Genomic DNA, 14,616 nt, shown 5'->3' with positions numbered 1-14,616 from the left:
CACATTGACAGTTTGGTTATGTTCCTCTTTACTTTTATACCAACTTCCTCGCCATCTAAAAATAATTGTAAATAAATAAATAAATTATATAAATAAATAATCTACGAGCAATCGAGAAACACTATCTGCAGATTCCAAACATTGGGACAGCTAGGCTAGACTTAACCCGAAAACGCGCCTTCTCCGTAGCAGGCCCTATATTATGGAATTCTATACCAAACTCGATCCGGCTCTTAATGAATACAAGAGAATTTTAAAAGGCTGTCAAAACATATTTATGACACAAACAGAAGCCAACACCTCTCAGATCAATCACTCAACAAGCACAGAAAAGAGAGGGAAAAAGGATCCAATCCAAATGTTAACATTAAAGTTTAACAAGCAAGTGATAATATTCAAAACTCTCTATTTTATTAACGCATCTTTTGCTGCAAAATATCCAAACAAATACTAGCAATTAAAATAGGAATACTTAGCCAGACAGTAGATCACTTAGAAAGCCAAACTGGAGTCTTCAAAATTACTCCCAACATGATTCATGTTTCAACTGTAAAACAGTCTTCTTCAGGGGAATTTTTTAATTGAATGTAGGCAAAATATTCTCAAATCCCGGACGACAGTGACCGTCTCTTAAATGTTCAACATGGCGCCTCGGCGTCTCAGTGTTCATCAGTGTTTACCAATCATCAGGCATGAAGGCATATACTCTACTTCCACTTGTTTGTCATTTTAAAGATTTTATTTGTTTCTACATTTAATTTTAAATTATCTTTTATTTCTCAATTTGATTATGTACATTATATTTGTAAATCTACTAAAATTGTATTGGCAGTACAGAAAAGTTTTTAAATAAATAATAAATAAATAAGTCTACAAAATCATGAAAGGACTTGAACAAGTTAATGTAAATCGGTTATTTACTCTCTCAGATAATAGAAGGACCAGGGGGCACTCCATGAAGTTAGCAAGTAGCCCATTTAAAACAAATCGAAGACAATTCTTTTTCACTCAGCGCATAGTTAAGCTCTGGAATTCATTGCCAGAGGATGTGGTTACAGCAGTTAGTGTAACTGGGTTTAAAAAAGGTTTGGATAAGTTCCTAGAGAAAAAATCCATAAACTGCTATTATGATAATTAACAAGCTTGTGATCTATCTAATGTTTGGGTACTTGCCAGGTACTTATGACTTGGATTGGCCTCTGGTGGAAACAGGATACTGGGCTTGATTGACCCTTGGTATGACCCCGTATGGCAGCTTCTTATGTTCTTATGCCCCCTCCCAGCAGGAAGAGGACGCTGTGCGAAGTGAGGAATGGAGAAGGGATTAGCGCACAGCCAGTGACCTTGACCTCCCCCAGTACAGGAGGAGGAGGTCGATTTTAAATTAATGGGAAAACAAGATGGCTTCCCTGACTTGCTTCGGTCCTGTCACCGTCCACCATCTGGACTGCATCCTCAACAACCTCCACCCAAAACAAACAAAAACAATCAAAAACTACTGCAGATGAACATAAAGAATAGCCGCTAAGCAGCAAACAATTACTTCAAATGACTGCCCTGAAACAGTGGTAGCGAACGTAAACCACTCCAGATCCTCAGCTGTCAACGTATCCAGGCACTGGCAGCTCATTAATCAGGCCACGCGACACTAAACTTAGGTAAAATCCCTCTTGCCGTTTGGCCCTCTTCTTTGAAATAATGGGAAAAGGAGGAGAGAGAGAGAGAGAGAGGCAGGAAGTGTAGCAAAAAATCTGTGCATGCTTATTCATCAGAAGGGGGGGAAAATGAATAAATCAGAGCTCCGTTATTAACAATACGAGCCTGAAGATCTATCTAAATGCAAATGAACAAATAGTTTAAAAAGAGAGAGGGGGGAGGACAGGGCTGGAGGTTCTTGCTTAACAACTGCATCTTCTTTAGCGGATGTCTGGTTAGTAATAGTCTCTCCTCTCGTCGCTACAGGACGGGTCACCCCTTTGTGACCTGTGTACTGTAGCTTAACGCAGCCGTTCCGTCTCCCCTACCACCAACCCTTTTTTTTTTTTTTTGTAGTATTATTCCTTCCTTGCTTTAGGAGATGACACGGAATCACACGAAGTGGTGCAAAAAAAATCGTATCACCACGATATTACACTCAGCCACCACCAGCACTCCCCAGGGCTTTGCACCGTGCATACCGTTAAGCTCCTCGCGGGGGCGGGCGGCCGCACGCTCCCCCTTCGGAGGTCAAGCGCGAAGATCCGCAGCCGGCCCCCGGGTTCTGCAGGGAGACCCGAGGCCGGCCCTGGCGTGTTTAACAGCCCCCTTCCAAATCCGCTTTTAGCGCCCGCGGCGCCGATCCCACACGAAGGAGATGCGACAACTCCATGCGAGTTCGGAACCAGAACCTGCCGGAAAGCTTCGCCTCCGGCGACTGGGCCTCCCCTTGCCAGCTCAGCGCCTTGAACTCTTGCTTTAAGGGCTTCATCTGGGGATCCACGAGTTCTCCCGTGATCCACAGGTGGCTGCAAAACTTCCTGGAAGCTCTTTTGTCCGAGCAAAGTTACCGTATGACTTCAGGATGACTGGGACAGTCTGCACCAAGGTCACCCGAAACATTCAAGTTTCTGACAAACCGATAACGCGCAATGTGGGAGCATGTGGCACAGAGAACAAGATGAGGGAATACTTTAGGGAGAGGGTGGTAGGTATCTGGGATAACCCACCCCGCCGGCGGCAAGGGCAAAGGGAGGAGATGAGTCGGTGCCGAGCTGAGTCTGCAGTGACTCGGTACGGCAGAGACAACTGGGGTGGGGGGAGGGAGCAAGAGGTGCACATCTGCCAACAATTGCTAGATTACTGGGCGTGGCGTATTTACATATGTGTTTTGCAATTCTCTAAATGAACTGGGGAGTTTGTAGTTCTTTACAATTTGGATCGCGAGATCCTGAATGCAGAGGAGCAGAGTTCCCAATGGGTTTTATTTTATTTCGGGCAGACTGGCCCGGTCCTGGTTTTTCCCCTGGCGAAGGGACGGAATGTTTTTCTAGAGAAGCAGGCAGCCCATGCACTGGAATCCCCGCCTGTCCTTAAAACATGCCACAAACGGGTAAATCTACGGAAGAACACAAGGCAATGCCCTAACCGGGCCTGCTTCCCGAATGCTCTCTTTTCCACCCGATGTCTGGCAGGCAGGATGGAGGAGTCCGTGCTGAGAGAATGTAGTGGCTTTGCACCAGCCTATCTGTCGGGCTCCGCTTGCTTTTCTGCAGCGTCACCATACAATCCTCGGTGCTGAATCAGCATGGATGAAGTACTACAGTAGATAAGTGCATCCTGGTCACAGAGGTAAGAGTCACCTAACGGAAAGTAGGCGATTGTATAGTTCTACCTCGAGTGGTTCATTTAATACCCAATCATAAGTGTCCCTTACTAGATGCATCAGAGTCTTCCCAAACACTGAATGCACGAAGTCACAGAGTGCAGAAACAGAGAAACGCGATGGCAGGAAAAAAAACAACATTGCGGCCTTTGTAGTCTGCCCATCCAAAGCAACCATTCAAGAGATTCTCTGCGTTTATCCTATGCCTCCCTAAATTCACCACCCCCACCTCCACACGGAGGCTCTTCCGTGCATCCACTACCCTCTCTGTAAAGAAACATTTCCTAGGAAGATTTCTGAGTCTACCCACTTTCCACCTTGTTCTAGAGCCTTCTTTCCGTTGAAAAAGGCTCGCCTCCTGTGCACGGAAACTTTTGAGATATCTGAATGTCTCCCCTATCTCGCCTTTTCCTTTAAGTCTATCCTTCTAAGCTTCAGATCGAAGACCACTGCCCATTTCAGCAGCCTCCCTCTGGCCCGACTCCATCCTGCTTATATCCTTTTGAAGGTGCGGTCTCCAGAGCTGGACACAGTATTCCAAAGTTATTGATTGATATGAAAGAATTTGTAACCCATGCCGCCCAGTGGTTCGAGGCAGCGAACAATAACACAGACACAATAAAATCAGAAAGCTCAATCCAAAACAAAAGCTCAAATCTGACGACCGAACATATATATATATATATATATCTCTACGGCTTTCGGCCTGCAGAGGCGGGAATCATGCTTGCGCCATTAGCTGTTGCAAGGAGGAACATTAACATTCAAATGCTTTCTTAAAAAGAAATGTTTTGAGAGCTTTCTTAAATAACACTGAATCTGCTGGGGTTACATTAACTCATGTGGCAGTGGTTTCCAGACAGAGCCGTAGTGTGACTATGACCAATATGAACATGGCCATAGGCGCCACTACCGAAAGGTGCCATAGATGTTCAACATGGCAGGTGGGACCTCAGTAAAGAAAAAAAACCACCGCAGCCCTGCTGGAAATAGACAACGTGGTCGGCAGGGCCTTAGTGAGTGGAAAAGCAGCGCAGCCACGCTGCTGATTTTGGTGGGACTGTGCTGCTTTTCCACTTACTAAGGCCCGCCGACCATGCTGTCATTTTTGGCGGAGGAATGCGCTCTGCCATGCCTTGCCGGAGGGAGTCCAAGGCCAGCTATGGGTCAGCGCCCATGGCCAGAAGTTGTTCCCATGACTGCGGGGGCTGAAGAAGGAGACTGCTGCTGCCTACTGCTTCAAAGGGGAAGTGGGATAGAAAGAGCATGTGTGTGGGAGAGTGAAATGGAAAACATGTGTGTATGTGTGTGAGCATGTGGGGAAAGAGAGAGCATGTGTATGTGTGTGTGAGAGAGAGCGAGCATGTGTGTATGTGTGTGTGAGAGAGTGAGAAAGAGGAATGTATATATGTGTATGGGAGAGTGAGATCAAGAGCATGTGTGTATGTGAGAGTGAGAGAGCATGTGTGTATGTGTGTGGGAGAAAGTGAGAAAGAGGAATGTATGTATGTGTGTGGGAGAGTGAAATGGAGAACATGTGTGTGTGTATGTGTGTGGGGAGAGAGACAGCGCGTGTATGTTTGTGTGAGAGAGAGAGCTCATGTGTGTGGGAGAGTGCCAGGTTCTTGTGGCCTGGTTTGGCCTCTGTTGGAAACAGGATGCTGGGCTTGATGGACCCTTGGTCTGACCCAGCATGGCAATTTCTTATGTTCTTATGTGAGAGTGAGAAAGAGGAATGTATGTATGTATGTGTGTGGGAGAGTGAGATGTGTGTATGTGTATGTGAGAGTGAGAGAGAGCATCTGTGTATGTGAGAGTGAAAGCATGTATGTATGTGTGTGGGAGAGTGAGATCAAGAGCATGTGTGTATGTGAGAGTGAGAGAGAGCATCTGTGTATGTGCGAGTGAGAGAGAGCATCTGTGTATGTGCGTTCGTGAGAGTGAAAGCATGTGTGTATATGTGTGTGGGAGAGAGAGAGAGAGAGCATGTGTATATGTGTGTGGGAGAGAGGGAGAGCGAGCGAGCATGTGTGTGCACAATTCCCCTTCCTCTCTGCCTGCTAATCCATGAGAATGTCAGGGCATCTGGAAATCAAAAGATCCCAGGTATGGATAATGGGGGATTTTTTTAAAAATCCTTATTAGTTTTAATTGTTGGGTGTTATTTGATATGTCTGTTTTGAACTATTTGATTGGTATTTGGGAAATTTGTATGTAAGTTTTTAATTATTGAATGTTATTCTATTAATTAGTTCTGAATTATTCTTTTTATTGGTATGGTTATACTAAATTTATTGTTTTATGAGGAATGGTAATGCTTCTGTTTTTCCATGATTTCAGTGCATACAGAATTTGGCTTGTTGTGATTTCCAGTTCGGTTTTTATCTGTATATTTCTGTTTATACTTTATAGTCTCTTTATTCTGTATTTGAGGGTCTATCTGTGTATTTCATGTGTAGGGATCTATAGCAGCTTGGCTTGTTCTGTTTCCCTAATAGGGCGTGTATTGGTGTTTTAGGCCTGGTATATTTGCAGTGTTAGCGTTCATAAGTAGAGTTGTTGCTGTTTAGGTGCTGGTTGTTAGTGCTGTTTTAATGTAGAAAGTTTATTGCATTGTAATTCTGTTTTCTCGTGGTTCTCTGAGGGTCATGCCCATGCCCAAGATGCATTATATTAGGCCTAATACCATATAGATTCCAAGCGTCTCTTGCTTTTTTCGCAGGGTTTTCTGGTTGGCACCTCAGCAGTGCATGTAAATATAATAATCATATTGTAAGTGATATTTTTACCTCAGAAGTCTGTGCTTTGAAAGTCCTTTCCCATTAAAGTCTGTTATTATAAATGCATAATTTTTAATTATGTGTGAGGAGGGTGTGATGGGGTGGGGAGTGCAGGGCTGTAAGGTCTTCCTAGGGCGCCTAATACCCTTGCACTGCCATGGACGTTGCTGTACAAAAATCTGAGTCTCCCAACTCGTGGTGTCATTTATTTATTTATTTGTTTTTATATACCGACATTCGATCGAAATATCACATCGATTTACATATAACTGAACAAATAAGGCAAGGGCTGCTTATTTTACATTGTAACATGGTAACTTAAGAAGATAAATTATAGATAACGATTTACATAGAGTTTTAGAATGGTTAACTGGAGATAGTAACTGATAAATAGCATTTAACATGCGGCTAGGATGAGATAGAGGGGGGAATAGGGGGTAGGGGGAGGATAGAGGATAGGATATGTACAATTCTTTTACGGAGGGAGCTACATGGTAGGTGACAGCGGACATGTGTTGTGTAATGAGTGAGGGCACAGTGTTTCACTTGGCCATAGGTGCCACACTGCCTGGCTATGGCTCTGATTCCAGAAAGTGCCCTATTGTCACGTTTCAAATGAGGGGCAATATCGCCTCCCTTTCTCTGCTGACCATTCCTCTCCCAAAGCACCCAAGCTTCTTTCTGGCTTTTGCCCTCGCATCATCCACCTGTTTGGCCACCTTGAGATCATCAGATACGATCACCCCCAGATCCCGCTCTTCTTTCGTGCTCAGAAAACTTTCATTCCGAATGCCGAATCTCTCCTGTGGGACTTTGCACCCCAAATGCATAACTTTGCCTTTTTTTTTTTTTTTTAGCATTAAATCTTTTGCGGCCAGGTCCTGGACCTTTCCTCGAGCTTCGCTAGATCCCTCCTAATGTTTTCCACTCCCTGCTGGCTGTCCACCCTGTTGCAGGTTTTGGTATCAGCAAAAAGGACAAACCTTTCCCGACAATCCTTCTGGAATGTTGTTCGTGAAAATGTTGAAATGAACCAGATCAAGGGACCATCCCTGCAGTGCATCGCTAGTAAGGCCCCTCTCCTAGGAATGAACTCCATTTACCACTGCCCTTTCACTCACCGCCTCCCACTCACAGCCAGGTTCTAACCCAGTCAGTCACTTTAAGGCTCAGTTTATTTGTATTTCCTGTGCAGAAGCGTGTCAAAGGCCTTACTGAGATCCAGGTACCCTACCTCTAGTGCTCTCCCTTGATCCAACTCTCTGGACACCCAATCAAGGAAATTGATCAGATCTGTCCGACAAGATTTCCCTCTGGTAAAAGCCACGCTGCCTCGGATCTTGCAGTCCACTGGATCCCAGAAACCGCACTCTCCTCTGTTTTAGCAGCAATTCCATTAATTTGCTCATAACAGAGGTCAGACTAACCGACCTGTAAATCCCTTGCCTCCACTTCCTGTAGGAGAGTACAGGGGTCTCCGACGCTCCCCAGTGGGAGGTGTCTTGCCAAGGAGAATGTTTAACAAATCCCAGGAGTCCGTTGGAAAAAAGTGGCTGGGAACCGAGGGTGGGATGCCCGGGCCCTAGGATGTGGGAGATTTTCTTAGGATCCAGAAGTGAGCCAGAGGAGGAAACGCATTGGTTCCATAATCCTCATCCTCTGTGAGAAATTACCCAAGAGTTCTGAAGAATGGACTTAGGGTTGGCATCATCTTGAGGGTGCTAGGACTGGGAAATCTTCTAGCTGTTGGAAGAATCTCTCAGCAGAGACTTCAGAAGAGTTTACGGTTTCCTACTGGGAAGGAGCCTGCTAGAGATGTGCTTCGGGTAAAAATTTCGTATCGAGCTTCATTTCGGGGCCGGAAAAACTAATTTCCCCCGAACCGGGGGAAATTAGTTTTTCCCCCGGTTCGGGGTAATTTTTTTCAGGGGCCCCAATTTTCGGGTTATTGCACACTAACAGGAGCGCGCTAACTCTCGTTACTGCGCGCTAACTTTCATTAGTGCACACTAACCTGGCAGAGTTAGCACGCGCTAACTCGAAAATGATTTTTTTCCGAAATTTCAGAAAAAAATTAAATTGTTTTTTGGTTCTCCCGAACCATTCCGAATTAGGCAATTTCATTGAAATTGCCTAATTCGGGAAAAACGATAGCACATCCCTAGAGCCTGCATCCCGTTGGCAGGTAGGTACTGCTCAGGACAGTGCCCAGAGAGGGTTCCTTTTGGAAGCACCCCTGGCCAGGGAGTGTAGATTTACCAGCGACTGTATCTGTCGCTTTTTGGGGATTTCCCTTTCTGTACCAAAGTGCTTTGTTCCAGTGTCCCCACTAGGAATTTTCTTTTTATCTGCAATCAAGTGAGCAGTAAAAAGATTTGCTTTTCTAACAACCCCAGCTTGGAGTGTTCTGTCTTTATTTTTTTTTTTTTTACTGAGGCTTGGCAAACGACCTCCAGACGGCCTAAAGGCCTCGAAAGACTTTACCTTTTCCCCTGCCAGACAAAGAACATGGCCCCAGCACTCCCAAATGTACCCCTGATCCCTACCAGCTGGTGGAATAGGGACTATATGTACATACCAGGATTCCCAATCTGAGCCATCATCATGAGATGGTATCACAGTCCTGGTTCTTGTCTCACAGCAGGTCGGCGCATGTTTTGCAGAAGACGTTAGAAGATGGAGGTCGGATCAAAATCTCACAAAGATACAGAATGAAGTTTGCAACACTTAGTACTGCAGAAGAAGCATTCAGAGGAAGTCCCAGCCATCACTCTACTGTGGCACCTAATGGCCTCATGCAGGGTGCACGCCTATGGCGCTCTGGAGGGAACCGCAAACTGTGGCTACTGATAGACGACAGTCACTACAATGGTGGGACTCGGGAGGAGGAAAACGAAGGCTCAGGAAAGAACAGTTCCGGTAAGAGCCACTGAGATGGAAGCCCAGTGGCACAGGAAGAAGCCGCAGGGGCAAAAAAAAAAAGACAAAGATCTGCAACACTTCGGCTGAACACCTGGTCCAAAGGAACAAGCGAGCAGATCCTAGCTTTACAATTTTAGTTTCAAAACATGACTTTCTCCATAGGAAAAGCCTGAAAAAAAAAGAGGGAAGATGCCAGGACTGATTCACATGTTCTTTACAAGATGGATTCAGGTCATAAGCTTAACAACAATGTAAGTTAGAATGGAAAACAAGATGTCGCCTTCCACTGTAGGGTTCCCAAAAACTCCATGTCCTAAAAGGCAGACTGTGCCAATCTTGGCTTGGTCCCATGGCATGCGTGTAGATGAAGAGCTGCAAGAACTACAAGACTGTGCTTGCCATAGGGTGAAACCTGGGCTGGATCTGCCTGTCCCTTAGGCAGGGGGTTGTTGGCCGAGCCTGCCTTGCACTAAGGAACCCACTGTACATGGGTCTGGCATTCTATAGTGAGTGAGCACAGGGCACTCTATTGCAACTTTCTAACCTTCAAAGGCGGGCCCAGAGGAGAACAGCTGCACCCCTTAAAAGGTTTTTTCTACTTTCTACTACTCCCACCAAAAATAAAACCTTTTCGCCCTAAGTTCCCTCTTAAGTAACCTCAGCTAACCTGCCTCTCTGGGTCATGCCTTCTTCCTCCTCTCCATGATAAAATGTGCGTGTGGTGCGTCCCTTTCCACATGGTATCTGGTGCAAGTATTTGCAGGTGTAGACACTGTTACTACAGCCCGCGCTTCTCCAATGGCACATGTGGGATTTGAGAACACAGGATTGACAGCATGAGCATTTGAGTGTTCAGTTTTGCTGCTTGTATACATTTTTTTTTATCACTGAGTGAGAGAGTCTGTGATCAAATTCTGCACACATTCTGCTCTCCCTCCTTGATACTGGCACTAAGATACCAAAACATGGCTTTCTTTTGCTTTGTTTTGCTTTTACATTATTCTACTCTGTCGCTTTTCTACACTTTTATTAAGGGTGGATTGATGTTTACTTTTGGCCATCTTGCCGGTTGATTTTCAGCAGGATTGTGCTAGATCTGTCCATGCTCTGTGCACCATTGTGAAAGAGCTGGCTTTTCAGACTACCACTGAAGTCCCCCATCTTATCTTCATATAGAATAACTGTCGAGTCAGGAAGAGTCTAATCATTCATATTATCCCCCTGGTTTGCCAGTGACTTTATTTAAATGTGAAGAGTAGAAAACAGAAATAATAGGAACTGGAGTGACCAAAGAGTCCTATAAAAAAAAACAAAACCATTCACCATTCTGGTCCAGAATCTTATAATCCAATCTCCCCAAAGCTCCCCCCTTGACTTCTGGTGACAGAGACCCCTGGAAGGCCAGAGGCAGAAGATTTCCTCCCACAGACTAGGACCATTCAGGGACTGGTCAAAAACTCCACAGTGCCTTCCTGTACAACTTAAGCTTCATCTGCGGATCTCGCCCCATCCCCATGCTACACAAAATGAATACTTTCCGGGTTAAAGATGCAGCAGATCATAACTGGGCACGCAAACCGGTTTACTGGCTTTCTACTGGCATTTCTCTTCTGCCTGAAATTTTAAATCTTGCTTGCTGAATGCTAATTGTGATATGATCTTTGCCTTCAGCAATAGGTGTTACTCAGTAGAAAAAGGATTGTCCCACTTGCCCTGCATTGTAACTTATGACTGGATGAACAAAAGCAGGCCTAAAAAATATATATGCATAATGCTACTAATGAAACACGCCCATGCACAGCCATTTGGATTTAATGCTCTTTTCAGTTGTGTTATGGCATGAAAGATCAAAGACAAATGGGACAGGATAATGAGAGCCCACTTGGAAGGGGTTTATAAAAGTTGATCCTACAATGTCGGACAACAGAAGAAAAAAAGACGCATATTTGTGCAATGAAGATAGAAAAATCCACTCCCCATTCTGCCTGGTCCTCCCTGTAATATCATGAATGTCTTAGTCCCCTCATGGGTTGCTGGGGTAAGGCAGAAAGGGAAATCAGGTAACATTCCTAACAGCAAACTTTGTTAAACAGACTCCCTCAGGCCACAGACATTACACACAATCACATATGATGTTACGCGAGGACATGCCAAGACCTTCTGACCAACCAAGCATTTCCTGGGGATTTCCAAGGAAGCCATGATATCACCATGGGAACCAGGCAGCCACTACAGAAGCCCATGTGATCAGCAGAGAAGTCATGTGACTGCACGCAGGGGAAAAAAAACCAACAAGCTGGCAGCCAGAGGAAATTTCAGGCTTCCAGAGGGAAATGTTTTGTTTTGACTTTTTTTTCAAGAGTTTTCCCTGACTTCCTCTTCCGTGCCAATCTCGTCTCTTACATCTGTCATTCTCCACAGCCAAAAAACTGCTCCTCTGCACCTGTGAAATCGCTTTTCTTGGCAACACTTAGAAAATAGCAACAATGAACGAACAATTGTAACTACCAGTATTCATTAACTGCCTTCACTGTAGAGCCTACCACGAGAAAACACCCTGTAATGACAGCCACGTACTGTAACAGTAATATAACTGCATGAATTTAGCACAATAAGTTGCATATACTGTAATCTGCTTTATTCTATCCTCTGTATCTTCTTTTAGCGGCTCAGTACTAATAATGCAGGAAAGACATTCATCTCAACGCATCACTAAAAAGATGAAAGACGAACGAATGGCCTGGAATGAGAAGACCCAGGTTTTGCATTCGCCTCCCGCATTTAAAACAGAGATAAGCGCAACTTACATGTCGGCCTCATCCCACAGGATGCACGTCTGGTTTGTGGTTCCCTGGAAGGAAGTTGAGAGGGAGGAGAAGAAAAGAGAAGAAATTAGTGCTCTGCCGGCATCGCCTCATTAAGGAATTAGCGCACGGCGACAAAAAAAAAAAAAAAAAATCACACCCTGCATCGCCTGGGAAGTGTAATTACAGACCCATTGGGGAAATGACTGTCTTCGAGTAATAAGGTGCACGAGAAGTGGGAAGGGAGGTCCCGCGGCTGATCAGCGCTGATCAGCGATGGCAGCAGAATCAGAAGGCTGTAATTACATATTATGTGTTCCAGTGAAACGAGGATTCGAGCCCGTTTCAGAGAAAGATAGTGGAGTGTAAAGGACTGGGAGCTGTTATCCATCCCTTTCATTACCCACTGACCCAGTACAAAGAGCAAATCTCTCATGGCTGGGGGGGCGGGGACACAAGGAAGTATTCCCGGTGTGGCAGTCATCAATGACAGGTCTATACGGTATATAGAAAGGAGCCTCTCTCATATTCTCCTTGTCCATACTGAGTGTCCTTTCTTTTTAAACTCGGAATCTGCTGAAGGCCGCCTCGTGCCCTCTCTGCATGCATGTCCGAGGCTCCGTGCACTGGGACTCCATGCCGAGGGCTGTCTCGTGGCCCCATAGCCTGGGGCTCCGGGTAAAGGGCAGTCTCATGGTGGATCCATGACTACCTCCCATCTCATGCTCCCGCGCAGTCTCGTCTCTGCCGCTGTTTCACTTACGTTGTACATGTGGGAAAACTCGATTTCCAAGGGGACGAGGATGGATCTGGGAGAGGGTTTCACGGTGACGGAGATGACTTTGGAGTTGAGCACTGTGGCGTTCCTGAGGAGAGTCAAGGAAGGAAAAAAAAAATGCATGTGATGAAACGTTCTCCAGAGTACAGGCAACCGATGGGCTCAGGGTGGTGGAGATGCAACATTCATGACTTGGCCCTATTCATCCTTGAGATTATAATGTCATCTGCTAGAAACAAAACATAAGCTAGAATGACAGATTCCCCCCCCCCGTATCAACATACAGACCAATGTTTAAAGGACACCTAGGCGTCTCCATTTCAGTAAAATTTCAGTCAATCTGTGGAACACAAGTTTTAAACTGCAAATGAGTGTAACTTAGGGACCTAAAACACAGAGGCACCTAATTTTAGGCCTGCTATTTGCTTGAATGTACGCGATGGCTCCACTTCCTGGGGTCAGTACTGGCTTATCCATTCCGGTTTCCTGTCATAGGGGATGGCGAAACATCCGACACCTCAGTGCAATAGCATTTGTGCATCTTACCCTGCACCAAGTGTCACAAGGGGAGACGTTTTTCAATATAGGCAATGCCTGCAGGCCCACAAGTACTTTCTTCTGTTTTTTTAAATATCAGATGCCGGGAGGAAGGGATGGCGGGGGAAACCTGAATTTTTTTTGTTTTTAATATTGAGTACTGTGAGGGAGGGAGAGGAATTACAACTAGATGGGGAGGGGCACTTTGGGGGGTTTTTTTTGACTCTGGGGAGCTGGGAGGTGAGAGAAGTGGGAGCATCCAGGCAAATTTAAGACTGCTATAGCGGCGCCTAGATTTGTGTGGTCAATTGTAGCCGGTTAACTCGGAATATATCAGATAAAATTTACAAAGCCCACCCTGGGAACTACCGCCACCCGGCCCCTTTCGTACCCGCCTAAATTTGTACATAGGGGCCGTGAAGCTACCATACTGCACGGATGCAGCCAGGTAAAGGGGGAGTATTTTGAACAGGTTAAGATTTAACCAGCTAAAAAAACCCTATGCTTCCAAATGAATCAGTCAGTACCAAGGTAGATCAAGGGCTCTTTGCAAATTCACTCCCATTCGTCTATCCTTGAATGTAACTTCGCTGCATGACACCTACCTTCGGAGCTGGAGCCCATCACGTGGAGTGACAGGAATACAACTACCACCACCACCCCCCAGCAGGAGCCTTCCCGTCTTACCTCTGAAGCGAGAGGATGCTCCCCAGGTTCCTGTACAGCACTGTCCCGATCACAAACACGGAGGAATCGTCTGTCTCTGATGAAGAAAATAAGCAAAAAAAAAAAAAACAACATTTGCAGTTACAAAACAAAATTCAAATCTTGGTACAGGTTGCAGATACTTTGATACAGGCCCTTTGATACTTCAGCACTTTGTGCTCTCCCCCCTTGCCAGAAAACCAGGGGGGGGGGGAGGGGGTTTGCACAGGAACACAGAGACGGATGGCGCCAGCAGCGTGAGTTAGGAATGTAGAAACAAAACGCAGGCCATGACGACGGCGGAGAACGAGTGCAAGGCCCGATCCTTTACCCATCGCGATACCGTGAGCCCTGTTCCATCTCCCCTGGCTTCCTCGCTGCTCAGAATCCTCCGCTCCCAGCCCATTCCTCCTCAGAAGGCCGTTTCTATGACACCTGCGGTGCTTGCAGGCCCGCAGACCCTTCCATCCTCTGTACCCGGGAGCTCGCAAGCAGATTTTAAAGAGGAAGAACTCCCCAAGGAATTCCGCCCCCCCCCCCCCCCCGAAACTCCATGGTGGGCCAGTGACAGCAGGGGAGAGGGTCTCCTCCCTGCATATTTTTGCAGGATTACAGAGGTGGAAATCCCCCACACATACTTTTTCCTGCCTCATCTCTTTTACCCACAGAGAGCTGGGGCGATTCTCAGAGGAGGCCATCGCTGTGGGAAAAAACGCTCGTTTAGTCATG

The 14,616-nt window shown here is 45.8% G+C and overlaps 1 protein-coding gene across 1 annotated transcript in view; it reads right to left on the bottom strand.

The window, feature by feature from the left end:
* The window catches only part of ADGRB1 (adhesion G protein-coupled receptor B1), a 292,333-nt gene that overhangs the window by 140,536 nt on the left and 137,181 nt on the right, over positions 1 to 14,616 (bottom strand). Inside the window, 3 exon segments of the mRNA XM_029592133.1 lie at positions 11,871 to 11,914; positions 12,631 to 12,733; positions 13,870 to 13,945. Of these exon segments, the coding sequence (XP_029447993.1) occupies positions 11,871 to 11,914; positions 12,631 to 12,733; positions 13,870 to 13,945 (223 nt within the window).

This window comes from Rhinatrema bivittatum, chromosome 2 (assembly GCF_901001135.1).
Source record: "Rhinatrema bivittatum chromosome 2, aRhiBiv1.1, whole genome shotgun sequence".
In the NCBI taxonomy this organism is placed as follows: Eukaryota; Metazoa; Chordata; class Amphibia; order Gymnophiona; family Rhinatrematidae; genus Rhinatrema; species Rhinatrema bivittatum.
This window is presented reverse-complemented; position numbering and strand designations above follow the sequence as displayed.